The sequence below is a fragment of the Apodemus sylvaticus genome, chromosome 22 (genome assembly GCF_947179515.1).
Source record: "Apodemus sylvaticus chromosome 22, mApoSyl1.1, whole genome shotgun sequence".
Lineage (NCBI taxonomy): Eukaryota > Metazoa > Chordata > Mammalia > Rodentia > Muridae > Apodemus > Apodemus sylvaticus.
Window position 1 is genome coordinate 3,142,054 of NC_067493.1, and position 27,436 is coordinate 3,169,489.

Below are 27,436 nucleotides of genomic sequence, written 5' to 3' on the forward strand. Positions count from 1 at the left end.
TGTCATTGTCCACATCTATTGAGGACACTTGTAGCTCCCTCTGAATCTCAGTCTGAAAGAACTCTGAGCCCTTCATGGCACAATTCAATCTGCTGCTGTATCTCAGGTTGTCTAAGCTCTCAAACACATAGTAAAAGGAGTATAGATCCCAATCAACAATCCAGCCATCATCAAAGCTGTGGTTTGGCTCTCCACAGAAAGAAAGTGAGATTTTGAAGATCTTGTACTTAGGGCTGGCAAGTCTCCTGCACTCGGCAGTCCATGCTCTTCGGAATCTGCTGTATTTTTGAGAAAACTGAAACAGTACTCCTTTAGAACCTTCAGGTTATCCATGGAATGCTGAGGGAAAGTATTTGACCTTCTGATAGAGAGAAATCTCCAGTTAGTTAATTACACCCTCCCAAGCATTACACTGTGGAATATTGGGTGTTAAACCCACAATAATACCATCTATTTGCATTGCCTAATAGAGGCAGAATTCTGCCCAGTCTGGCGATGCAATACTTTAGTCTCAGCACCTATAGGAAAGAAGGAGATTGGGGATAGAAGTAGAAGCAGGTGGATCTCTGATCTCAAGACCAACCTGGTAGTCAGACCTAGTTTCAAGACAGCTAGGGCTACAGATTAAAACCTAGGCTAAAATATCCAAACAAGCAAACAAGAAAGGAGTGAAGCTTCTCAAATTAAGATCCTCTCACTGTGGATGCAATTGTCTAGAGTTAAAATTATAATGGACGGATGAGACAGGCAATGGGAGAAGTGCTCATGGGTCAGTAAATCTACTTGTGTGCCTGTTTTAAAGAGTAAAAGATCACATAGAATGATCTCTCACTCTATCTTTCCTGATAGGTGATTATATTAGAATGACTTACAGACTGCAGGCTGCTCTATTCCACAACAGCTGGATGGGACGCAAAGTCCAAGAATCGAGAAGGTGTCAGTCCCTGAGGCTGGATGTCTCAGCAGGTCTCCAGTAGAAGATGGAATCACAGACAAGTAAGCAATAATGCCAGGGAAGTCCTAAGTCTTGCTATCTAAGCATCTGTGTTTGTGGTGATAATATGTCTAGATACTTGTCTCTGCCATCATCAACGCTGTGGTTTGGCTCTCCACAGAAAGAAAGTGTCTGAGACATGGAAGATCCTGAATGCACAGCTGGCAAATCACGTGCACTCAACAGTCCATGCTCTTCAGAATCTGCTGTATTTTTGAAAAAACTGAGAAGGTATTCCCTCAGAACCTTCAGATTATCCATGGAATGCTGAAGGTAAGTCCTTGACCTTCTGATATAGAGAAATCTCCAGTTAGTTAATTACACCCTCCCAAGCATTGCACTGTGGTAAATTGGGTATTAAACCCACAATATTAGCATCTATTTGTATTGCCTAAGGTGGCAAGATTCTGCCCTGTCTGGTGGTGCAAGAATTTAATCTCAGCACCTATAGCAATGAAGCAGATTGGGGATAGAAGTAGAAGCATTTGGATCTCTGATCTCAAGGCCAACCTGGTAGTCAGACCTAGTTTCAAGACAGCTAGGGCTACAGATTAAAACCTAGGCTAAAATATCCAAACAAGCAAACAAAAAAGTAATGAAGCTTCTCAAATTAAGATCCTCTCAGTGTGGATGCAATTGTCTAGAGTTAAAATTATAATGGACTGATGAAACAGGCAATGGGGCAAGGGCTCATGGGTCAGTCAATCTACTTGGGGTGCCTGTTTTAAAGAGTAAAAGATCACATAGAATGATCTCTCACTCACTCTCTCTGTCCTGATAGGGGATTATATTAGAATGACTTACAGATTGCAGGCTGCCTTATTCCACAACAGCTGGATGGGAAGCAAAGTCCAAGAATCCAGAAGATCTCAGTCACCGAGGCTGGATGTCTCAGCTGGTCTTCAGTAGAAGATGGAATCACAGACAAGTAACCAATAATGCCAGGGAAGTCCTAAGTCTTGCTCTCTAGGAGAGAACAAGCAGGCAATGTGAAAACCTACTCCCTCTGTGTTCTTATATAGGCCTCAAGATGAAGGTGTGGCCCAAACTAAAGGTGTGTGTTCCAGATTCAATCTGTGGATTAAAGGTGAGTTTCTTCTGCAGGGTGTGGCAACTCAGACCTTTAATCCAAGCACTATGGGAGGGAATAAGGCAGGTGGATCTCTGTTAGTAGCCTGGTCTACACAGTGAGTTCCAACGAGGTGGAAAGAGAAGTGTAGTGCTAGGGAAATGTTAGTGATCTACAAAATAACAGATAGGAGCCGATCTGATGTAACTCATAGTAGGGTTGTTATTTTATTATATTTTATTATTTGAATTTGCTTGGATCCTCCAAGAAACCACTATCATGCTTGATGGTTGTGGTTGTTGAGGGCAATGCAGGAGCCAGAACCATGGAATGAGGCCTGGCTAGAAGGCTAAAGTCTCCTTTTGCAGATCCTCACTTCTCCTACAGAGCTGCATCCCAGCGAATTCTTCACCACAGAGGGTGCTTCGGCACTAGCGCTCCAGGTGGTGGTGATCTCAGTGCTCACACTTTGGATCCCCTTCTCTAGTAGCTATGACTTGTCCCCCAAGCCAAGTTCTGCTAGGCTGTCAGCAGGCCTGAATTGTTTTTCGAAGGTGATTTTACACCTCATATGTGTTTTTGCTCCTCTGTGCATGCGGTTTGCTGACAGGATTGGATTGTGACAGGCAGCAGATGTGGAATTCTGCACGAGATCTGGTTCTGGAACTTGTGCTCCTAAAGGCTGACCAGAGCGCATGGTGCCCAGGTTCGAGGATGGAGATTCATTGCAGGTGCTGAGATTTTTTTTTCCTGACATCTCAGTCTCCTGACATTTCAAAAAGCAGACTTTATTCTGTCCACCATAGGTAAAAGACCCATTCAGCCCTACAAGTGTGCCAAGAGTTCCCACATTGTCCCCCTCTCAAGCAATGTAATAAACTCAGTGCAAACAAAAATCCCCTTGCAACTGCTTTCCTTTCTGTTTGCCTAAGATTTTCCAGATGGCACAGATAAGTGCTTAACTGGTATTCTGTCTCAGTTGGTCATTTCATCTAGCTGTAGTTACCCTTTTGCCTTGGGGACATCGTCCAAGAGTACACTTGACAGACAGGGAAAACACAGGACAACCCCGGTTGTTTTTCAGAAGACAGTCATTCTCAGCTCCTTCCTGCAAGTGCATAGGTGTTTCTCCCTCTCAAATGGCTGTCAGCTAATGTAGTCTTTCCACTGAGGCAGAACTATGCTTTTCCCAATTAGAAAATGGGCACTTGAGGCACACCAGGCCTTACTGTTGGTTATGATGTTGTAATGACCCATGGAAATGCTTATTACTGTCCTGATTTTTGCTATGTGCATGTGCCAAGAAAATGGACATTTGTGTTGTACATTACAGTTGCCTCACCTGTTATGGTTTGCAGCCATATATCTCGAGAAACCTGGTGAACAAATATGTGAATCCTAGTATCCTAGTCTCTAGCCAGACGGCTTAGCGCACTACTCATCTGTGGGGTGTTTTTGAGGCAGTCGCTATCAAGTAAATGCTACTGACTGTAACTATTTCCTAAGCTCGGTAAGTCCTTTAATTATAAGTTCTACTCTTCTGCATCACAGGTTAATATGGTAGTGCTCCCCAATATATGAGATGCCTTTTAACAGCTCTACACAATTAACTGCAGGTGGATCTTACACATAAGTGGCAAATGCTGAGGGCAGGACTTGTATAAGAATCAAAAGATACTAGGGTTGTCCATGTTTGGCATCCTGCCCATGACATTTCTAAAAGCAAGTCCCTGGTCCAAATGTTTTGAGCAGATTCAGCCCTGGTAGTGAAGTTATTCAGAGGTCACCACCTGATGTACCAAATGAGGAGCACCACAAGGGACCTCAAAGATGGCCACATCTGGCTACATATGACTGATGCTTCCCATCCAGAGCCAGGGAAGACCCACCACCCTAGCTCCATTGCTCACACACTTTCTCCTCTTCATGGAGATAGACCCTGTGCTAAACGTGTGTCAAAAATCGAACTTTCTTGAGGTCACCACACAGCAGCCAAGAACATCATTCAAAGCAGGACACAGAGAGTCATTCAAGCTGGTTAAGCTAAAACAAACTTCAACAAGGCACCAGGAAGAACCTCCCTCTCAGTCTGATTGGCAGGTCTGCCTGGTATCCTTGATTGGCCAGTGAGTCTTACCTGTCCTCAAGGTTAGAGTGTGCTTCCAGTCCTGTGCTAGAACTTTCTTATATCTCAGGTTAGGTTTGCACTCCCATAGCATTTGTGCCTGTCCTCCAAGACCTCATCCATCTGCACTCCCACCCAGCCCTGGAGGAGGACACACCATTGCAACTAAGGCTGTGAGGGGTTGTTCAGCTGCTTTCTATTCCCCTTTGTGGGCAATGTTCCTGCACTCATCGTGACCTGACTTCATAGCTTGTTTGAGAAATCCGCACAGCATTTTCCCTTCTTCTTTCTGATATCTAGGGAGATAACATGTTACTTGACTTCCACTGGAGGTATAAAGCTTGCCCATCAGAAGAAGAAGCCCAGTTAAAAGCCCAGACTCTTAACATTAAAGAGGGATTTTAGGAAACATGTGTTTGCGATGTGGCTTCATACAATTCCCTTCTACTAGATAATACATATAAATAAAACCCGGGAGAAAACCAGGAAACACATGACAAACAGTGTGGAACACTACTTATAGTCAGCACATCTTTCTCAATGGCAAGGTGGGGAAAAACCCACAGTTGTGTTAGCACAGATTCTCTAGATCAAAATATCTCATAGAGAGGGTGATTTTTTCTGTGTATGTAGAAAGAAGCTTTATTATAATGTCTCAGAGACAGTTGTTCTCTTCTTCTAATAATGGCTGTCTGCCATTGCCAAGGGAAACTTCAAAATCTTCCAGCGGAAGGGAGCTGCAATTTCCCTGAGCCCAGCATGAAGCCAGAAAAGGAAACTCTTGTTTCCTAAAGTCACTACTTAAAGTTAATAGCCTGGGCACCCTTCCCCTTGTGAGTCAGATTGATATCTTCAGTGCACCTGAGGAATGGGCTATGCAACTTATTAACCTTGATTACATAAAGGGGAAGGCAAGTGCTCTGAGGAAAGCTCAAGCAAGGTCTGAATTTAGGTCCTGTCAAGTGCAGGGTCATTGCTAACAAGGAGAATAGCAGGCAGCTGAAGAGCCTTAGGTGGAAAAGCTCTCTTCCATAGAGCTGCTTGGTGTGAAAGTCCTCTTGCAAGGCAGGGCACAAATGCTAAGTAAGTGCAATCCACTCCTAAGATCTGTAGAAAAATTTCACCCCGGACTAGAGGCACAATTTACCTGTAAGAAGTGATAAGGCTTATTGGCCAATCCAGAACTCAAGCCAGACCTGCCATTCAAAGAAAGAGGCGGGATCTTCCGGGAACCTTTCTTCAAGTTCCCTGTGGCTTTGCAGACCAGGATAGTTCACTGTTTTCTAATCTGAGCTCTGCTGTTCTGTGTTGTGCTGTGAGGGGACCTCGGGGAAGCCCTGAAATCTGAACATGGTAAGCACAGTATATCTTCCCACAATGGGGAGGAACAGGTGGCTAATCAGAGGGTGCTGAGGTGCAGGCTCCTAACGGTGGTTGGATGGGAAACATCAGCTAGATGTGACTACCTGTGCGGTTTCTAGTGATGCTTCTTACTTGCTAAATAAGATGGTGGCCTCTGAATATCATTACTATCAAGGCAGAATCTTTCCAAATCATTTGTACAATTGGTTTGCTTGTAGAAGCATCATGGATGCTTGTCTTGATTCTGAAGGATATGTCCAAAACATTTTGTGTTTTACACTACCCATTGAGAGGGCAGGTATGAAACTAATAGGTCTATTTTAACCTTTGATTTGATTTTGTGTCATTTTTTATTACAGTTTTCATATTTCTTTACATGTATAGTGTTTTGGATATTTTGTAGCAAGGAAACTTTTTTTGTTTCACTCTATTTGGTATTTTGGATGCTTTATGTACCTTAATAGGACTCTTAATCATTAGTTTAGAAATTATTCATGTAAGATTTCATTGAAACAATTTTCTTGACCTTTGAGCTGATATTCTTTTATTACAGTCAATTGAAGTCTTTGCTTTTGATACATTGGGGTGTTCCTCGTTATTTAGTGCCAGTAAAATTTTATACACAAATTATTTTTTGACCAATAATTCCGTTTATTCTATTTATTTTACTTTCTTGTTCGGTGTGTGTGAACCTTGCCTCTGTAGTTGTCAACGTGCAGGCAATTTCAATGGCCTGCTCTCAGGGACTGAGCACCTGCTTAAGTCATTACCTGCCTCCATCAACTGCTGCTGTTGTCAGGTGTGCTTTATATACATGGAGCACTAGCTTCAGCTGCTCTCTATATTTGTTCCCTGTTTCTGTTCTCTACACAAGCCCCCGCTATAGTCTTTCTCTACTCTCATCCAAGGCTCTCTGCTCACTATATGTGTTCCAGTCCACAGGTCCTCTTGTGGACCCCTATCCCTTCCCCATGTTCTCACTCCTCTCCTTTCCACAAAAACAACTTCTTTTGTATCAGAACTCTTGCACATTTTAATTTTTGAGGACCTGCTGTGACAGGACACCTTGGATTTCTTGTTGACATATTTTCCTGGCTTATGCTAATTATATTCCTATGCTGATATCTAAGTATCTGGGTTTGTGGTGATATGTCTAGATATTTTTCTCTGGGTTTGTCTTGTTTAGGTGGTAATCTTATTCCCAAGATATTGTTTGCTGTCTGTATTTTCAGAGAATGTTGACTGCGTTTTTCCCATTTTACTGACCTGTTTGGTGGGGATGTTCAAGAGGGAATGCTTGCTCATGTTGAAAGCTGGCAGAAGTCTCAGGCAGGAAATTATGATCTTAACAATCCACCAGGAGACTTAGTCAGGAGAGAGGTTATGCTGTCTCTGGTTTTTGTACAGTGTTAGGTAGAGCTGTGTAAATTGCATGTGGGATAATAAATAGTGTGGTGAATCTTATGGAAAGCCTAACTTTTCTCCTGGCAGGCATGGCATGTGGTTGAAAAAGGAGTGTACACTCCTGTCTACTGGAAGAGGAAGGGTTTATTCTGTACCATTTTTATATTGGAAAGATAGGACGTGCTTTCTGATTATAAAAGATTCGACTTTCTTGATATTGCCTTGAGTGTCAGAAGACACTTTAGACATTTGAACCGTGTAGGAGCTCCAGCAGACTATTAGGATCACTGTATACTGAATGCATTTTCATCACATGATGAACATGAGCCTATAGCATCCATGGTCAGAATGCAGTTCATTGGGTCCCCTGGGTATCCTCACAACGTGGGGCTTCAATTGTCTGCTGGGCTAAATGCATCCTCTCCCAATGAGGCCAGACTTTGGAGTCCAGTTAAAGGAACAGATACCAAAGATAGGCAGCAGCTTTAGGGACACCAGCTGTTCCAGTTGTTGGAGGACCCTCATGAAGACTAACCTGAACTTCTGCTGCTTATGTGCCAGGGGCCTTAGTCTAGCCTGTGTCTGATATTTGGTTGATTGCTCAGTCTCTCAGTGTCCCCAAGGTTTTAGGTTAGTTGAGTCAGCCAGACTACCTGTGGAGTTCCTACCATCTTCAGGGCCTTCAAAACTTCCCCAACTATTCCTTAAGCATCTACAAGGTCCATCCCATGTTTTACTGTGGTTCTCTGTATCTATTTCAGTCAACTGCTGGGTGAAGCCTCTCATTGGACACTCATGAAATTTTCCTGTCTGAGAGCATAACATTATATCCAAAATAATGTTAAGGATTGGAGATTGCCCATAAGGTGTGTCTTCTTTTGGGCGAGTTTTCATTGGGCATTCCCTCATTCTGTGCTCCAGGTGTGCCCCTGCTTTTCTTTTAGATGGGACAAATTTTGTTCTGTGTGTCTACTGTGCTGTTGTTGAAACTGTTCCTTCAGGTTTCTTCTCATGTCCCATGCAGTCAATATTTGGACTCTGTCCTAAACATAAGATGCTTTAGCCCCATTTGCATTTAGAAGCCTGGTGGCTTAATATTTTTTTATTTAATTCCTTTGTTTTTGTTTTCAAGACAAAATATCTCTGTGAAATCCTTCCTGTCCTGATAGTTGGTATAGGAACCATATATGCCACATGACATGGTTTTGTACAATAGGGATATGCTTTTGTGCAACATTTAAGCCCCATGTTTCACTTTGAAATTTCGACAAATAGATAGGTTATATTCTATTTCTCAAGTTGATATATGTTCATTACATCAATACTACCTGAGATTTCAGATTGCTTGAATTCCAGGTGTATGATGTACTTCTTCACACTCGTGATTTTTCTGAAATGTTTGAACAAATAGTATTTTGCCTGTGTGTATAAATATAAATATCATATGTCTCTTCTTTACTGTTGTCATAAGATGGCCTCAGAACTTTTGATCATGAAGTAATTAGTAGCTGGTGGTCCACATGTGTGAGAAATTGACAAATACAATGTGGAAGACCAGCTAAAGCTTTCCACTGTTGAGCTCTCTCTCCTGCCCTATATTTCTTATTTATGATCAACATTTATATTACTATATATTCATCTGTTCGTTTGTAACTGTTTAAGCATGCTTTTCCTTTTAGTAAAATTGTATTAATGTTATGGTTTAAACTGTTGCACTTCATATTTCAACAAGATGAATACCGATCTGAAGTGAATGTATAATTCTTTGTGGGAACTTTTAGAAAAGAAATGTGAGTTCTCTATTATTTTTATTTCCTTGGTTGATTTTTGTGTTGACTGAGGGTTTTAATATATAACTTTTGGTCTCCTAGAAGATATTACATAGGCCATGCTGATATCCAACTCTATGACATACACCTGCCTGTGCCTCTGTGGTTAAAGACATGGGCAAATACACACAGTTAGCTCATCACTTTTGTAGTTAGTAATTGTACATACGATTTTTCAGATGCATGCACAGTGTTATAGAATTTCCCATGCATTTCTCTCTCAATTTGCATTTCTCTGGCAAGGCTATATCCTATGCAAAGTGTTTAAAAGCAATACAGGTGAATCTTATAATTCAAGCACCTTTTAAAATGACACAGTGATTGTAAATTCTGAGTTAGAATATAAGTGGAGCAAGTGCCAAAATTATATGAATATGTTTTCAAGGAAGCATGTATTTCCTCTACATTGATGTTAGTATCATGCTTTGTATTGTACACATGTATGGGAAATTTAGGATGCAGTGACTTTTGATGATGTGCATGTGAACTTCACTGAGGAAGAGTGGAATTTGCTGGATCCTTCCCAGAAGAATCTCTACAAAGATGTGATGTTGGAAACCTACCTGAACCTCAAAGCTATAGGTAAGACTGTTATTTTTTTCTAAATGAAACAAATGTTTATTAATTATTGATGATATTCTATTATTTTCATTGTGAATAATGAAGATTAAACTGAATAATTCAGTTTCACTAAATTTTCACTGTAACTTTCATGGTGCAGTGAAAATTCACAGTACCTTGATTATTTCCTAATTTCCAATTGTATTTCATTCATTTCCGGTACTGTATTTTAGGCTGTAATTGGGAAGACCATCATCTTGAAGAACATTTTCAAAGTATTAGAAGACATGAAAGGTAATTTTCATGTGCAAGCTGATACAAATTTGTCTCTGAGGAAATTTTAATATCTTATGGAATCTCCAGCAAAAACAAGAGTGTAAAATAACAGTCCTTTAACTGTAATTATGATTATAATATTCTTACAAAACCATGTAACTCAAGGTCCGATAACTGTTTTGTGTATCCATTTGATAGGTAGCTTCTTTAGAGCTATGCTGTGGACCTGCCAATCGGTAGTGTCTCATAGTATTTAGAAACTGCACATTGAATAGTGATAAATTTATATCCAAAATATTTTAATAAGAAAATCGTCCACCAAAAATTTGGTGATACTCATATTCTTGTAGTAATATGGTTAAGTTTGGTGAGAAGGTATTTTATGAGAATCAAAAATGTTGTTGTGGAGAAACATTAGTCCATATTGCACATGTTATAAGAAATAAAATTTCAAACACTGTGAATGTAGTGTGCAAACCTTTCCCTTATGATTCTTTTTATTAGGTATATCATGTGTCATAATGGATAATAATTATGTGAGCATAGGGATATTGAAAAAAGAAACATAAAATTTTTGTTCTGAAACAAGAAGATATGTAGTAATCTGCCTTTGAAAGAAATAAAGAATATGAAAGACATTTGCAATTATTTTTTTTTTTTAGTTTTACAGGGAATATCCCAAAACTCATAGTGTAGAAACCTTTATGGGTACTAGGAATTTGGAAGTTCTTCTGTGTGTCCTGGTTCCAAGTGTAATGTGTTGCAATTTACACTAGAGGAAAAATACAAATACAATCAGTGTTAGAAAGATCAGAGTTATTCTAACTTTCTTCAGATAGCTAAAATACATCATGTAAAAAGAGGGTGTTATAAATATTACCCATGTAATAACCATCACAGGTGTCTTGAACAACTCATGATAAGGGAGAACACCATGAACATATAAAATGATAAAACTTTAAGATCTGATGCTTTTTTTTACTGTTAGACAAATTGTAAACATTATTCATATTGATTACATGATTGATCAGAGTATTCAGTGTGGTAAAGATTTCACATGTGCTAATTATCGTTGCAGGCATGTAAGAAGATATACTGGGGTGAAATGCTATGAGTGTAATATATGTGGTAAAGCCTTTACAAGATGCAGTAATCTCCAATATCATAAAACAACACATACTGGAGAGAATGTGTTGCACTTTATGAATGCAATCAATGTAGTAAAGCCTTTGCGAGACCCAGTTATCTACAAAGACATAAAATGACACATAATAGAGAGAAACCTTATGAATGTAATCAATGTGGTAAAGCCTTTGCAAGACCTGGTGATCTCCAAAATCATAAAAGAACACATACTGGAGAGAAACATTATAAATGTAGTCAATGTGGTAAAGCCTTTGCACAGCACAGTACTTTCCAATATCATAAAAGGAAACATACTGGAGAGAAACCTTATGAATGCAATCAATGTGGTAAAGCCTTTGCAGTACCCAGTCATCTCCAGTATCATAAAAGAACACATACTGGAGAGAAACCTTATGAATGTAATCAATGTGGTAAAGCCTTTGCACAGCACAGTGATCTCCAAAGACATAAAAGAACACATACTGGAGAGAAACCTTATGAGTGCAATCAATGTGGGAAAGCCTTTGCACAGCGCAGTCATCTCCAATATCATAAAAGAACACATACTGGAGAGAAACCTTATAAATGTAGTCAATGTGGTAAAGCCTTTGCACAGCACAGTACTTTCCAATATCATAAAAAGAAACATACTGGAGAGAAACCTTATAAATGTAGTCAATGTGGTAAAGCCTTTGCACAGCACAGTACTTTCCAATATCATAAAAGGAAACATACTGGAGAGAAACCTTACGAATGCAATCAATGTGGTAAAGCCTTTGCAGTACCCAGTCATCTCCAATATCATAAAATAACACATACTGGAGAGAAACCTTATGCATGTAATCAATGTGGTAAAGCCTTTTCAGGTCACAGTACTCTCCAAACACATAAAAGAACACATACTGGAGAGAAACCTTATGAATGTAATCAATGTGGCAAAGCCTTTTCACATCAGAGTATTATCCAAAGACATAAGAGAACACATACTGGAGAGAAACCTTATAAATGTAGTCAATGTGGTAAAGCCTTTGCAACACGCAGTAATCTCCAAAGACATGAAAGAACACATGCTGGAGAAGAATCTAATGAATGTAATCATGAATTAAGTGGGAGTTAAGAGGCCATTGGATTAGGATTAAGGTAGAGATTGGTAGTTAGGATTATTTCAACTCTAGAGATGGTTCTTATGATGATTTGGCAAAGAATGTTGCCCATTTCCCTTGTTTGAATAGTCTCCTAGAGTTTAAGGTAAAGAGGTTTACATTAATTGCATTGACAAAGGAAGTATCAAAAAAAATCCACATAGAATTTGGCCTGACAATTTTGATCAAACATAGCAAACTTTTAAAGGAAAATTACAAAAAGGAGGTTTTAAAGAGCAAAGCATCACCAGGAAGTTGAATTAATCTAAATCCTGTTATAAAGGATATTCTATGGTATTAAATATATGGTTACATTAGGACAAGTTTCCATGTAGCTAAACTTATGGATTTGTAGTTGTATGAAACACAAGTGTATCATGTTAGGAATTATTATTACCTGGAAATTGTTTTCCTGTGGACATACAAAGACATATGTATGTATCAAAGTCCGAAGGGATAGATTATGTTTGCGATTCTGGGTTTTCAATTTCAGATCTAAAAATGTCCAGGCATGGTGTTTCATGATTTTTACCACAGCATTCAGGAAATGGAGCCATGGACATCTTACAGTTCAATGTTAATCTACTGGGCAAGTTCTAGGACAACCAAGCTTAGGCAGTGAATTGTTTGAAAAATAGAAACTGGTAATAATGTAATAGAAGGGGCCATATTTCAGCACCAAGAAGCAGCAGAACTCAGCAGCTTTGCCTACGTTGCTCTGGATTTAGCGGCAAGATATAAGGGACTAGTGAGACAATTATTGCTGAATAGCTGTAGATGAAGAATTAGAGGCTATGGAGAATAAATAAATATCACTGGAGTAAAATCTTCTGAGTAGTGTTTTTGGAGTGACAAAGAAGGTGTGTCAGAGATCAACAAGTTTGGACCTAGTGGAGCAGCTAGACTCGGTCATATGTAAGAATTACACAGGTGGTACTGGTTTCAAATGCATGATGTTGTCATGCAGAGCAGGTGAGGCTTGGCATCATTGAGTGAGCATAAGGGAGGCTATTGGTCAAGCTTAGTTGCAGCAGAAGAACCCAGCATAATGAAGATGCAAGTACAATGGGATGAGCAGCAAGAACAAAAGGAATAGGAGAGTGGAGTCAAACAGAGCTTAGAATGATACAGAGGTCAGACTTGGAGAAGTGACCCAATCTCTTCAAAGGAGTAGAGATGACCATGTGTGGATCCTGGACATTGAATCAAGAATATACCCAAAATTAATTGATGTTAGAACTGTGTGTTACCTGCTCAGGAAAACTGCTTTCCAGGACTAAAAACTACACAAAAAATTTTGCTGCATTGAATAAAGCAGAAAGGAGTTGAAGATCTGAAGACCACTTTTACAACACATATGGAGATGAAGAGTTTGGAGACTATTGAGCTGGCTTGGGTCTTATTTAATTCCACTATTTCTTCATGCTGCCTTTAGAAATGGTGAAGTGAATACTGTGAATGTGGAGGCATATGATGTGCTTTTATGTTTTTGAACATGATTACATGATAGGATTCATATCAGAAGACTCTTTGTCCTTTGGTCTCTTAACATTTTTGAGACTGCTCTAGATAATGGGGACTTTTGAAACTGTCACTCATGTATTCTACATGTTTAAGTATGATCCCCAAAGACTCATTCGTTTGAACAATAATATGAGGCCAGGCAGTGGAATGGGGTAATTTAAATATGACACCTATGTGAGTGGAATTATGCTGCCATGTGGCCTTGTTGGAGGTAGTGCATTGCTGTGTGGTTGGGATTTGGAATTCCTACAGGTGATGAAGAGCTGAAGGTCCCTGGAAGACAGTCTCTTCCTAGTTGCCATTGGATAAAGATGCAGAACTCCAAGCTTCCTCTCCAGCATCAATGTCTGCCTTCATTCCTGGCATTCTTCCTGCTACGATGAAATGGATGAAACCTCTGAAACTGTAAGCCAGCCCCAATTAGATGATCGCTTTTATAGGAGTTGTCTTGTTCATTGTGACTTTACATAGCAGTGGAAATGATAAGACAGGAGCACTGTGAGTGAATTTAATGCGGTCAAGAATTTGCAAAGTTTTGTAGTCTTCATTTTCTTGAAAGAATGTGTTAGAGAAAGGCCTCATGAATGTGTTTAGTATAATGAAGCCTTTGTATACCTCTATAGTGTTCATCATTATGAAATTATTCATTCTGTAGAGAAATACTTTGAATGTTATCAATGTGGTAAAACCTTTATGTTATGGGATCCACTGAGTTCCAACATAATTCAAACACAAGGACATGGCAATTAATAAAAATCTTTTGTAGTCAAGTAGTTACTGATTAATCTGGATGAGGAAATATATTTAGAAGCTTATCTGAATCACCCAATCCTGTCTCTGCTCTGAGCCAGAAACTGATATAGATTTCAAAACTAAAAACTATGAACATACATGCTGTTACACGTATATTTCCTACCAATCAGGATTTTCTACTGTTGTTATTCGATGTCAAATGATACAGAATGTAGGTTTATGGTTTATCCTATCACACCGAGTTGTTCTTTTGTAGTTAGTAACAGGCATTTTATTTTTAGGAATAAAACATGAATAACATAAATTATGGTTAGGAACAGTCATTATGTTTTGATGAATAAAAGTAAATCATGAAAGCTTGCTGAATATTGTAAAATTATGCAGGTCCCCTATGACCTGGGACTTGAAATTTGTTTCAATTCATGATTAAATGGAGGTTGGCAACAAAATTGCAGTACTTAGAGCAAGTTTCTTTTGCTTGTTCCCAACATTTGTATATCAAGGTAATCTTTAAATATATTATAGAACACATATTGAAGAGAAATTTTATGAATATAATCAGTTTGATACAACATTTTCATAACTGTAATCTATGAATGCATAAAAGAACATATCCTGGAGAGAAATGCTTTGAATGTGCAATTTGGTAAAGAAAGCCTTTGTATGTAGCAGTAATCTTAGAAACCATAAGAAAATGTCATAATGCAGAGAAACATCATAAATGTAATTAATGGGTTAAAGTTTTGTATTTTCTATGATCTTTATACAAGAGTCAACTCTTTAGCATGTATCTAATCTATTAAAGCCTTTGCTTATCACAGTAGTTTTTGAGAACCTTCACAAATATCTGTGACTAAAAAATATTTTGGTATGTGCTTAGCCAACATACCTATATTGAGTTACTCAAGGTTATTTATTATGTAAAAAATATTGAGAAGTGTCAACAATTAATTCAAATTTTATGATATCTCTCCATTTTATTTGCACTTACAAGCTCATTATTACATACAAAAGCCACTAATTTGTATTTTCTTTTTTAGTTATTCATGTATCCAACAACTTTGCTGACAGTGTTCATCAGCTCTAGGAATTGCCTTTGTGAAGTTTTGGTTCACTTATGGAAACTAACGTATCAGCTGCAAAGAAAGATAATTTTACTTCCTCCTTTGTAATTTATATTATCTTCCTCTCCTTCAGTTTTACTGCTCTACCTAACTTTTACATAATATATTGAATAGATAGTTATAGAGAGAATGGAATATCTTGTCTAGTTTAGCAATTAGTGGAATTAATTTGAATTTCTCTCCAGTTAATTTAAGGCTGGCTCTAGACTTGCTGTAAAGTGACATTTTTATGTTCAGGCATGCCCCTTGTATCCTTAATCTCTGCATGAATTTTATCATAAAGTGGTGATGAATATTGTCAGAGAATTTTACATCATGTCATGAGATGATCAGTTCTTCTTTTTTCTTACATTTTAATTCCATTATGTTGAATCATCACTGTGTTTCTTGAATGAAGACTTCCTCATTGATCACAGTGGATTATCTTCTGATGTGATTTGTATTTTATTTTATTTTATTTTATTTGTTTTTTCTCTTAAGTATTTTTGCTTCTATGGTTTGATGGAAATTGGAATGTAATTCTGTTTTATTGCTTAGTCTTTACTGACAGGATATTTGAGTCATCATAGGTTCAGAAAATAAATTACCTAATATTTATTTTGCTTTTATATTGTTAAATACACTGACATGTATTCTTGTTAAAACCTCTTTGAAAGTCTTGTAGGATTCCAGCCTAAAACTCATGTACTTTGATTATATTGGATGTATATTTGTGATGAATTCTGTTTTCCTAGTTTATGTCTGTTGAAGTTGGTTCTCTTAGTTTCATTTATTTTGGGTATGTAGAATCTATTGAGGAAATTATCCATTTCTTTTAGAATTTCCAATTTGGTGGAGTGCACCCTTTTTAAAACTATGTCATTACCTTTCTCTGGATTTCTTAATTGTCTGTTATTTTATCTCCAATTTCATTTTAGATTTCATAAAATTGTATATTCTTTATCTTTTAATAAAGGTTTGTTTATCTTGTCAAATAAAAGACTCAAAAGACTAACTCCATGTTTCATTAATTCTTTGAATTGTTCCTTTTCTATTTTATTGATTTCAGCCCCAAAATTTATAGTCTCTTGATGTCTCCTCCTTTTTTTCATTTCTCCCTCATTTTCTTCTGTTGTAATCTTTAAAGTGTGCAGTTAAATTACCAGCATGAAAGCTCTGAAATTTTTTTCATGTAGGCATTTTGTGCTGTGAACTTTCTTCTTAGCTCCACTTTCATGTTCTTTATGTTCCATGAGATTGTGCATGTTGCACATTCATTTCCATTGAACTCTAGAAAGTCTCTAATTTCTTCCTCTATTTCTGTGTAGACCCATTTTCTCTCACACAATTAGTTAGTAGTCACTTAGCTGTCCTCCCTCACCTCCTACAGCAGTGAGACATCAACGGGTTTTTGGCCCAGATGACGTCTTTGCCTGATCATACAGTGTGGGGTCTCCTGGGTCTGGTGCAGTCAAGGACATGAGGAGCCCAATTTCTAGGAGCCACTCTCGGGGCTGTCATGTTGCTCTCTAGGATGGAGTTTGTCCTTGCTCATCAGAAGGCTCCTTTCCTCCCCGTGAATATGAGAGGTAGCAATGGCACACCAGCCATCTGTGTCTTGACTGTGGGGAAAAGATAACCTGACCACAATGTGGAGGGCATTCCTAAGTCTATAAACCCACAGGAAGCAGACGCATCAGAACTGGAAGTGACCATTTGAAGTAAGTGACTGTACTACACCTGGAAGTGGCAGTGATGTGACAAGCAGTGACTGGCCATAATCGGACGTGAGTGTACAACACAAGAAGTGGCTCGCTTTAAGAGGAAGTGCCCATTCAATGGCCATAAGTGACCACCACTGTCATAGGAAGTGGCTGTGTCTTGACAGAATGTGACTGATATAATAGGAAGTCATCGTACACCACAGGAAGTGGCTTTAATATCGTTAATATCCTTTTTTAGCACTAATGTCTTTTTCAGAGCTGCCAGTTCAGCTTTCTGGGCTGACATTCCTGCTGGGTGTGGCTCTGCCCATGTGATCTCGATATTTGACAGCACCGTTGTCTCAGCATACGTCTGTCCATCCTGAATGAGGCTGCTGCCTTTGGTGAATCTCGTTACCCCTGCATCTATCTGAGCAGCCATACAGAGGCTCATCTAGTGAGATCTGGGTGTGGCAGCAGGTCAGTTGGGAAGTTTTCCTGTGGGCATTCAAGGAGGGAGGCTGGCAATGAGACATTCTGTCATCATCTTTAACCAGGAGGTCAATTGGTCATCCATAAGAGATCAGTAATTGGAAATGAACACAAATCAATCAGTAACCAATCATCCATCGATCAGTATTCAGTCAGGGGCCACTCAAATGTCCAGCTGCCAATCAGTCACTTGATTGGTGATCAATAACAGACAGGCAGTCGATGACCAGCCAGTAATGACCTGCCAATCAGTCAAGGAATCAATGATCAATAAATAGTAACCAATTGATTGAATATTAATCAATGATCTATATTTAACACATGATGAATCAATTGATAATTTATCAACAATCAATATAATTTAACAACTGACAATTACTCAATTACTTTGGTCTTCACTGGACCAAAAACTGACTCGATTGATTGCTGATTGATTGTGAACTGCAGGTTCGTGACTGACTATAGGTTGATTGATTGATTAATTGGTGTCACATTGGCCATTGGCTTATGACAGGAGCCCTGGTCTGAGTATGCATTCCCCAGGTCTACAAAGGTCAGCTGAAGTTGGTAGAGTAAGGCCCTTTTTAGCAGTGTCTTAAATAATCTGAATTTTTCAAGGCAAATAAGAAGTCCTGCATTTTTATTTTGATTCTGTTGCCACTGATAATTCATTTATAAACTGATGAAGAGAATCCATCTGTAGGTTTTAGTAAGACAGAATGTTGAACTTTAACAACAAAAGTGGGTGGGTTTCCATTTTGCTTTTAGGGTAACCCTGGTCTTGTGGTGGGGACACTTTTGATTCTCAGGGCCCCCTTACATCCTTTTTAGGCATCACTTATATTCTTCTGATTTGGCCTTGGCTGACAACAGGATCTTTCCCAGGTCTCCAGTCTGTTGCTTCTGTCCTCCCATCTGCGTCTCCTCTGCAGTCTGTCCTCCATTAAATAATCTCTTTGCCACTGTCCTTAAATCTCTTAGACAACTCTGCCCTAACTACTCCACCCTTTGGGGCTTTGTCTTCATAGCTGGTGTTCCCTGATTGACAAAAGCTCAAGCCACTGCTGCCTTTGCTTCTGGTGATTCAGGGTCCATGGGCGTGTATTGTCAAAAATGTCTCCATGACGCTGTCTCAAAATATCTTTAAGGCTTTTATTTTCTCTCTGCCTTATATTATACACTCTGGACAAATATGTGAGCCATCTTGTGGCTACCTCGAGACCTGCCAGCATAGCCAGATGGTGGACAAAGGGCCTCCTCTTACCTTCAGTGTTGTTGCAATAACAGTTTGGGTGAATTAGGGTAATGCAAACATATTGGGGCCAGTAACCAGCTCATGTACCAAACCCAGACACTATTGTGGTTGCCAACAAGTGTTTGCTGACAGGAGCCTGATATAGTTGTCACCTGAGAGTCTCTGCCAGTGCCTGACAAACACAGAGGGGGCGCTCTCAGCCAGCCATGGAACTGAGCACAGGGTCAACAATGGAGGAGCTAGAGAATGGACCCAAGGAGATGAAGGGGTTTGCAGCCCCATAGGAGAAACAACAATATGAACCAACCAGTACCCCCAGAGCTCTCAGGGACTAAACCACCAACCAAATAGTGAACATGGAGGGACCCATGGCTCCAGCAACATGGGTAGCAGAGGATGGCCTGGTCGGACATCCATGAGAGGAGAGGCCCTTGGACCCATGAAGGCTCCTTGCCCCAGGGTAGAGGAATACCAGGTCAGGGAAGCAGGAGTGGGTGGGTTAGTGAGCATGGTGAGGGGGGATGGGATAGAGGGTTTTCAGAGGGAAAATGGGGAAAGGGAACAACATATAAACATATGAATATATAATATAAAAGTCTATAAATAAATATAAGAAAAAAACGCACTTGGGAAGCAGATGCAGGTGGATTTCTGAGTTTGAGGCCAGTCTGATCTACAGAGTGAGTTCCAGGACAGCCAGGACTACACAGAGAAACCCTGTCTCAAAAAAAACAAAAACAAAAAATAAATGTAAATAAGAAAATATCTAATAAAAATTCTTTAAACAAAACACAACATTACTTCTCATTGTGACCACCTTGACTGGATAAAGGTCAATTCACAAATATCTTAATCACTACTGTTGTTTGATAAAACACTCTGTCAGGAGAACAGGTTTAGTCCAGCTCACGGTTCACAGTAAAGTCCCTCATGCTGGGCAATGCCACTCTGAAGTGTGAAGCAGCTGCTCACTCACATCAGGTGTTTAAATAATCAGGACGCCAAGAGCAATGAACGCCTGCTGCTGCTCAGCCCCTTTCCACACACTGCCCGGGATCCTAGCCAGGGAATGGTGCCACCCACAGTGGGTGTGCCTTCCCACACCAGTTAAGATAACCAAGGCAGCCCCTTACAGCCCCGAGGAACCTCCCCCTTGTTAGGATTCTGTCTAAGCTCCACCCACAGTTACCTGGCAACAGCCAGCTATGCCCCTCCCCACAGTTACCTGGCAACAGTCAGGTAGGTCTGGCGCACTATAAAAGGGACTGCTTGCCCCTCCTCCCTCTCTTATCCTCTCACTCTCAGCTTCTCTCTTGCCCCTTCCTGGGATCTTGCTGTGTAGTCTAGGCCTGCCCTAGAACTCACCACGTCTTCTAGGCTGGCTGGAGCTCACTGCAATCTCCTGGTTGACAAGTGCCCAGTGATGTGTGTGTGGTAGTGGCAGTGTGTGCGTGCCTCACCTGGCTAGGCTGATGCTTTTAAAGAAGTTCTTCAGAGCCTGTGGAGGAATGAGGTGTGTCCTGACCTCAGAGTAGGTAATGAACTGACCAGCAAATGCTAACCAATAACAAAGTCATTTTACTACCAATCTTTCATGTTTTTAAAAACTACTTGTTGGGCAGCGGTGGCATACACCTTTAATCCCAGCACTTGGGAGGCAGAGGCAGGCGGATTTCTGAGTTTGAGGCCAGCCTGGTCTACACCGTGAGTCCCAGGTCAGCCAGGGCTACACAAGGAAACCCTGTCTTGAAAAAGCGCTAAATAAATAAATAAATAAACAAACAAATAAATAAATAAATCAATAAATAAATAAAATAGACTTGTCAAATTCATTTGGCGTAGTTTTCCCAAAGCTAATAAATTATTGGAATGTTTTGGTGCTAAAAGAACGTTTTCTTAAAAGCTGACTTTCAGGCATAGCACGTAAGTCTGTTTTCTTTATACTTGATAAAAGAAAGCACACTTGTGGGCTGAAGGGCAGTGTGACATTAGAGATTGCCTCAGGTCCCTCAGTTACCTGTCTCTGGTTTAGAGATATGCAAATGTCCCAGGGTGGTGTGGGAAGAAAGAGCAGCCTGTAGAGACAGGAACCTGCCCCACCACACAGATCTGCTAGGTTGATAAGTTTCCTGAAGAAAAAAAAAAAGACTAGGGTGTAGGTTTTGTAATCTTTCCCTAGAAAAGCAGAAGCCAATAAAGGTTTTTCCTCTGGTGGTCTCTGAGAGATGAAACTCAGAAATATAATCTAGATAGGATTGTTTCAACTGACCACTTTTGATCTTGTAGCTTTGAAGGTCTTCCTTTGTGTGCTTGAATAGTTGTCTGACTACCACTTTGTAGACTAATGTGGGTAGGGCTTTTTTTAAGTACTAAGATATAATTTTAAAAGATTTATTAGTTACAGTGTTTTAATCTTTCAGTAGTTTCTCCAAACTAATGCAAAACCCCCTTCTTTTTACCAGTTGGGTGGGGCACTGAGGACCCACAGAGCCTGTACTGCAAGGTCCCGCCCACTCAGCTCCCTCCACTGCCCGGCAAGGCATTCTTTAGAATACTCACCAAAGGATACAGGGAGACTTCCATTGATTAATGAGACCCATAAGTGTATAGTGGATACCATCAAGCAGTAATTACAGCGTTCAGTCTGGCCGCCTCTGATGATAATGTTACTAATACATGCTTCAGGGCGGGATCACAAAGCATTTTATTTTAACCTGGTTCCCTCTCTAAATGTACAATGTAGTAACTATGTACATTTTGGGTTTGAATGCTCGCAGTGACCTTAGAAATTCCTAACATTTACACTCTGTCCTTGTAACAGCAGAGGAGCAGACCGTACATCAGCTGTTCTAAAGGGCTTTGAAGGACGCAGCAACTAGTTTGTGTTACATGCGTTATTTTTTTTAATACAGGTGTTTCTGTTCTACTTTTTAAAAGTTTTTCTTGTTGTTTTGTTTGTTTTTTTATTTGTTTGTTTAAACTTACCTAGTTAGCGTCCCAGGTAGTTTCATGTCTGACACCATCAAGAAGGGTTTTGGTTCTAAGTGCTGACACCGCCAGTCTCTTACTGGTATATGATCTTCACATGCCTCCACTCTTCGGGGCTGTCCAGGTTTCCTGTTATATTTCCAGTGAATTATTTTTAAGATAAAGGCTGAAGAATCGAATGGCGGGTTTGGTAATCATTTGTTCCTTCCTCCTTTTCTGATCTTTTTGCAAAGAGAGTTTCTGTTTTGAGACAGGATTTTCCTTATTTGCCCAGTGTGGTTTTGAAGAGTCTCGCAGCCCAGGTCGGCTGTGAACTTCAGATTCTCCCTTATTTCCTTCCCAGTGGTCAGGTTGGAAGTCTGTGCCACTAGGGCAGGCTTTGCTTTCTATTTTAATTAACAGGCTCGTCTTGTGTTTCCCAGAACTTGCGTGGCCTGGAGCTTGCTATACAGCCTGGGCTGGTTTTGAGTTCATGATCTTCCTGCCTCCATGCTCTGAGATTATAGGCACTCACCACCATGACTACCTTTTAAATGTACTTTTTTAGCTACCAAGAATTCCATGTAAGTCAAGAGACTTATCTTATTTCTCTCTTTTAAAATTTAATTTATTATTGTATGTGTGCATATGCTTGGTGTGTGTGTGTGTGTGTACAGATGAACTGCGCACAGCACCAGTGTGGAACTGGCTTTTTCTCCCTCCCCCCGTGAGTCCTGAGGGGCTCTAACTCAGGTTGTCAGGCAAATGTCTTCACCCTCCGAGTGTCTCATCCAGTCCTCCTCTTCCTCTTTCTGGGCCTTGGCATTCATTTTGTGCTAGCCTGGCCTCTTTTATTGAGTGCTGTTGCTAATCTGTGATGCTAAATTCTCCTAAGGACTTCCTTTAAGGCAAACCACTTGTTACTCCTGTAACCAAATGTAGGAAAAAGTAGAACATCCTCCTCTGTCTCTACTCCATCCTTCATTTTTCCCTTGTGCCATTTCTAAAAGAACACAAATCTCCAGCTTTTAACTCTTTTATTAAGAATGAGATAAACAAACAAACACCAGATGGCTACAAAGACACAACTGCCTTGTGTGTGCCTTTGCTGTAATAGAGGAGCTGACAGAGAATCCCCTAATTTCAGGTCTTAGCAGGCATCAGGTCTCCTGGACTCCAAACAGAGTTCTGGGTGCCTTGTTCACTTCTTCTTCTTCTTTTGGCCAAAACCCTTTTGAAGCCACGCCCAGCATCCTAGGTTCCTGGGACTGTCAGAAGCAGGATGCTGGTCAGGGCAGTCTCCACCATCATAGGTCTCAAGTTCTAGCCCTTTGTCCCTCAGCAAGCTTGGTGAGGGTCGGTCTACCTCCTCTATACCTTTGTCTAGGTTGTTGTTGTTTACATCTCCTGAAGCCACACGTGTCTCCTTCTGACTCTCAATAGGGGAGACCTCTGTGCTCTTCTTCGTGGCACAATTCAATCTTTGGTCATATCTCAGGTAGTCCAAGCTCTCAAATACACAAAAGGAGTACAGAACCCAATCTGCACACCAGCCATCATCAGAGCAGTGGCTTGACTCTCCACAGAAACAACATGGCTCAGACATGGAAGATCTTGTAGTCAGGGCTGGCAAATCACATCCACTCGACAGTCCATGCTCGTTGAAATCTGCTGTGGTTTTGACAAAACTTAGACGGTACTCCCTCTGAACCTTCAGGTTATCCATGGAACGCTGAGGGCAAGTCCTTGACCTTCAAATACAGATAAATCTCCAGTTAGCTAATTATACTCTCCTGAGCATTACACTGTTAATATGGGGTGTTAAACCCACAATACTAGCATCTATTTGCATTGCCTAATGGAGGCAAAATCCTGCCCAGTCTGGGGATGCAATGCTTTAGTCTCAGCACCTATAGGAAAGACGCAGATTGGGGATAGAAGTAGAAGCAGTTGGATCTCTGATCTCAAGGCCAACCTGGTAGTCAGACCTAGTTTCAGGACAGCTAGGGCTACAGATTAAAACCTAGGCTAAAATATCCAAACAAGCAAACAAGAAAGGAGTGAAGCTTCTCAAATTAAGATCCTCTCACTGTGGATGCAATTGTCTAGAGTTAAACATTATACAATCCAGAAGCTGGAAAGAACCCAGATGTCCCTCAACAGAGGAATGGATACAGAAAATGTGTCACATTCACACAAAGGCGTCCTACTCAGCTATTAAAAACAACGAATTCTTGAAATTTGCAGGCAAGTGGATGAAACAAGAACATATGTATCATCCTGAGTGAGGTAATCCAGACACAAAAGAACACACGTGTCGGGCACTCACTAATAAGTGATACTAACCCAAAAACTCACAGTACGTATGACACAACATACAGCGCATATGGAGTGTAGAAGGAAGGAAAATCGGGGCTTCCTTTATATTTTTGACTTAAAGTAACATTTTATTATTATTTATTCTATATATTCTTTATTTACATTTCAAATGATTTCTTTTTTTTGGATCCCCCCTCCCCGAAAGTCTCATAATCCCTCTTTTCTCCCCCTGTTCCCCAATCCACCCCTTCCCGCTTCCCTATACATAAAATCTGATCACTGCTCTCCGCAGTCATTAATGGCCTTTGTGTAATATATAATATATAATAATAACATATTAATATAACTTATACTTAATATATAATAATATATACATTAAATCTGACTCCCCCTCCCCGCGGCCATCGATGGCCTTTTGATATATTCTTTATTTACATTTCAAATGATTTCCCCTTCCCTGGATCGCCATCTTGGAAAGTCCCATAAGCCCTCTCCACTCCCCCTGCTCCCCCACCCACCCCTTCCCACTCCCCTGTCCTGGTGTCCCCGACATTGCTGCACTGAGTTTTTCCAGGACCAGGGGCCACTCCTTCCTTCTTCTTGGGCCTCCTTTGATGTGTGAGTTGTGTGTTGTGTATTCACATCAGTGAGTGCATACCGTGGTTGACCTTCTGAGACTGGGTTACCTCACTCAGGATGATGGCCTCCAGGACCAGGGGCCACTCCTTCCTTCTTCTTGGGCCTCCTTTGATGTGTGAGTTGTGTGTTGTGTATTCACATCAGTGAGTGCACACCGTGACTGATCTTCTGAGACTGGGTCACCTCACTCAGGATGATGGCCTCCAGCTCCATCCACTGTTCCTTTAAGGATAAAGAAGGTGCAGCTGTGGGTGGGGGGAGAGCGGCCGCGCTGCAATGGCGGCAGGGCGTGAGTGACACCCATGTCTCTGTGCCACAGCAAGGGTGAGAACAACAAGAAGGTGGGATATCTCACTCCTGCCCAGGCTGGTTCCCAACACTTAGGCAAACGGCTGGAAATGGCGACTATCGTCCTACGTGAGGTGACACAATCACAAAAGAACACACATGGAATGCGGTCACGGATAAGTGGATATTAGCCCAGAAGGTCTGAATACACAACACACAACTCACACATCAATGACTCCGAAGAAGGAAGGAGACGGCCCAGCCCCTGGAAAGGCGTGACGCAGCAATGTCGGGGAGCAGCAGGACAGGGAAGGGGGAGGGGAGAGATTGGGAAATGGCGGAGGGAATTTAGGACTCTGTCAATTTATGTAAAAGACATGTTCATGATGAAATGAAGGTTTTACTGAGGCAAGTAAAGTCACTAATGGAAATGTCACACACATAACCTTTACGACAATAGGATCAGTGAATTTGATGAACATGTAAATCACTCTAGATGAAAGGTCTCATCATAAATGTTATTACTATGTTTGTACTACAGATAATTTCACTTTATTATTACACACGCAAACATGTATGTATAAACACATAAACATTATTTCTATAAATCAGGTGATGAAGGTCAGTGCCATTTTTCTCTCAAAGCACTGCTTGCGACTTTGTTTTTTAAATTTTATTTTGTAGTGTATTGTTGACATTGTCATTCGGTTGCTTTTTGCTTATATTTCCTGTCTCCAAAACACCCTTTGTACCATGCCTTGCACTCCTAATCTTATCTCATTAATTATTACTAATATGTCTATATTTGCATATATATATATGGAGAGAGAGAGGAGACTCGGTCCATCCTGTGCTACGTTACAGCTGTGCTGTGGGCCTGACAATCTGTACACTCTCACAGTACTTACATATTGCACATTGAATAATAATACATTTATATCGTAAACACTATAGTAAGCAAATAGCGCATACTCTAATCGGTGATACTCATATTCTTGTAGCACATGGGCAGGATATTGTTAGGTCATTCCCGCATTCTCTGCTCTATCTTTTCAACTGCATTTCCAGTAAACAGGCCAAATTGTGGGTGAGAATGTTTTGGTTCAGTTGTTGTTCTCAAGGCCCCCTGGGGCTCCTGTCTGTCTGCAGGGTGTGGCCTCTTCAGGGTAACGGCTCAGATCTACCAACAGCAGAGACCAACACTGAGCCCTGGATGGGGAACCATTTCCTGGGTGGCTCAGTCATTCAGCTCATGGCGGGTTCATAGAAAATAAGACTTGGAACTGATTAACTTCACTGCATTATTAACTTCATTATTATTATTATTATTATTATTATTATTAAGTGCATTATTATTACTGCTTACTATGTCATTATTATTACTGTTATTATTAAGTATATTATTATCATTAAGTAAATTATTGTTTTTATTATTATTATTACTATATTATTATTGTTATTATTAACTCAGTTACTTTTATTATTTATTACTGCTATTGATAAGTATACTTGGCAAAATTCTGCCATAACACTTGGAACTGATTAATTCCACTATACTATTAACTTCATTTTTATTCTTCTTCTTTTTATTATTATTACTTATTAACAGGAACATTATTATTATTTAGCATATCATTATTAATTATACTGATATTATGATTATGTATGCTAATATTATTATTAATACCAAGTCCATTATTATTAGGCATATTATTATTAACTATACTGATATTATGATTAAGTATGTTATTATTATTATTATTAATACCAAGTAAATTGTTATTATTAAGTATGCTATTATTAGGTATACTGATATAATGTTTAACTATGTTATTATCAGTGGTATTAATAACATGTACATTATTGTTAAGCATATTATTATTAAGTATGTTGATATTAATAGCTACATTATTATTATTATTATTATTAACTACATTAAAGCAGCTCTGATACAACACGAGGAGTCAAGAAAACAGTGTGAGCACGGGCGACTCCCATGTGTCATAACTAAGGTAGACGGGATATTGATCAATTGTGTCTTTCAATAAATATGATATTAGTGACCTAAAGTGCACATTGTATAGAAATTACCGAGAGAGCACGCAGTGTCAACTATTGTGAGTTCATTGATCACCCATAAGGGCTTCAGAGGACTGAAAATAAATAAATAAGTAAATAAATAAATAAATAAATAAATAAATCCAATTCAATTTAGTCGTCGTCTAATTCAGTAAAATCCTTTGGAATCGAGTGGGATATGAACCCGTGCCAGGGTGAAAAATCTGGGCTGTATGATATTGTTGTGGGAAACGAGGTAAAATTCATAGCCACCTGGATATACAACCAGAGCACATCTAAAATCCAAAGCCTATGCCAGGCGGTGCTGTCACACGCCTTTAATTCCAGTACTTGGGAAGCAGAGGCAGGCGGATATCTGAGTTAGAGACCAGCCAGGGACACACAGAGAAACCCTGTCTCGAAAAACCAAAACAAACAAATAGATAAA

At 39.9% G+C, this 27,436-nt stretch overlaps 1 protein-coding gene across 1 annotated transcript in view; it reads left to right on the forward strand.

Annotated features, from left to right (window-relative positions):
* LOC127673209 (zinc finger protein 431-like) overlaps positions 1 to 27,436 on the forward strand; it is a gene marked incomplete at its 3' end in the record, with an annotated part of 61,765 nt that overhangs the window by 21,141 nt on the left and 13,188 nt on the right. The window contains exons 4-6 of the mRNA XM_052168815.1: positions 9,245 to 9,365; positions 9,578 to 9,638; positions 10,875 to 11,836. Coding sequence (XP_052024775.1) covers positions 9,245 to 9,365; positions 9,578 to 9,638; positions 10,875 to 11,836 — 1,144 coding nt within the window. The remainder of the gene's footprint in view (positions 1 to 9,244; positions 9,366 to 9,577; positions 9,639 to 10,874; positions 11,837 to 27,436) is intronic.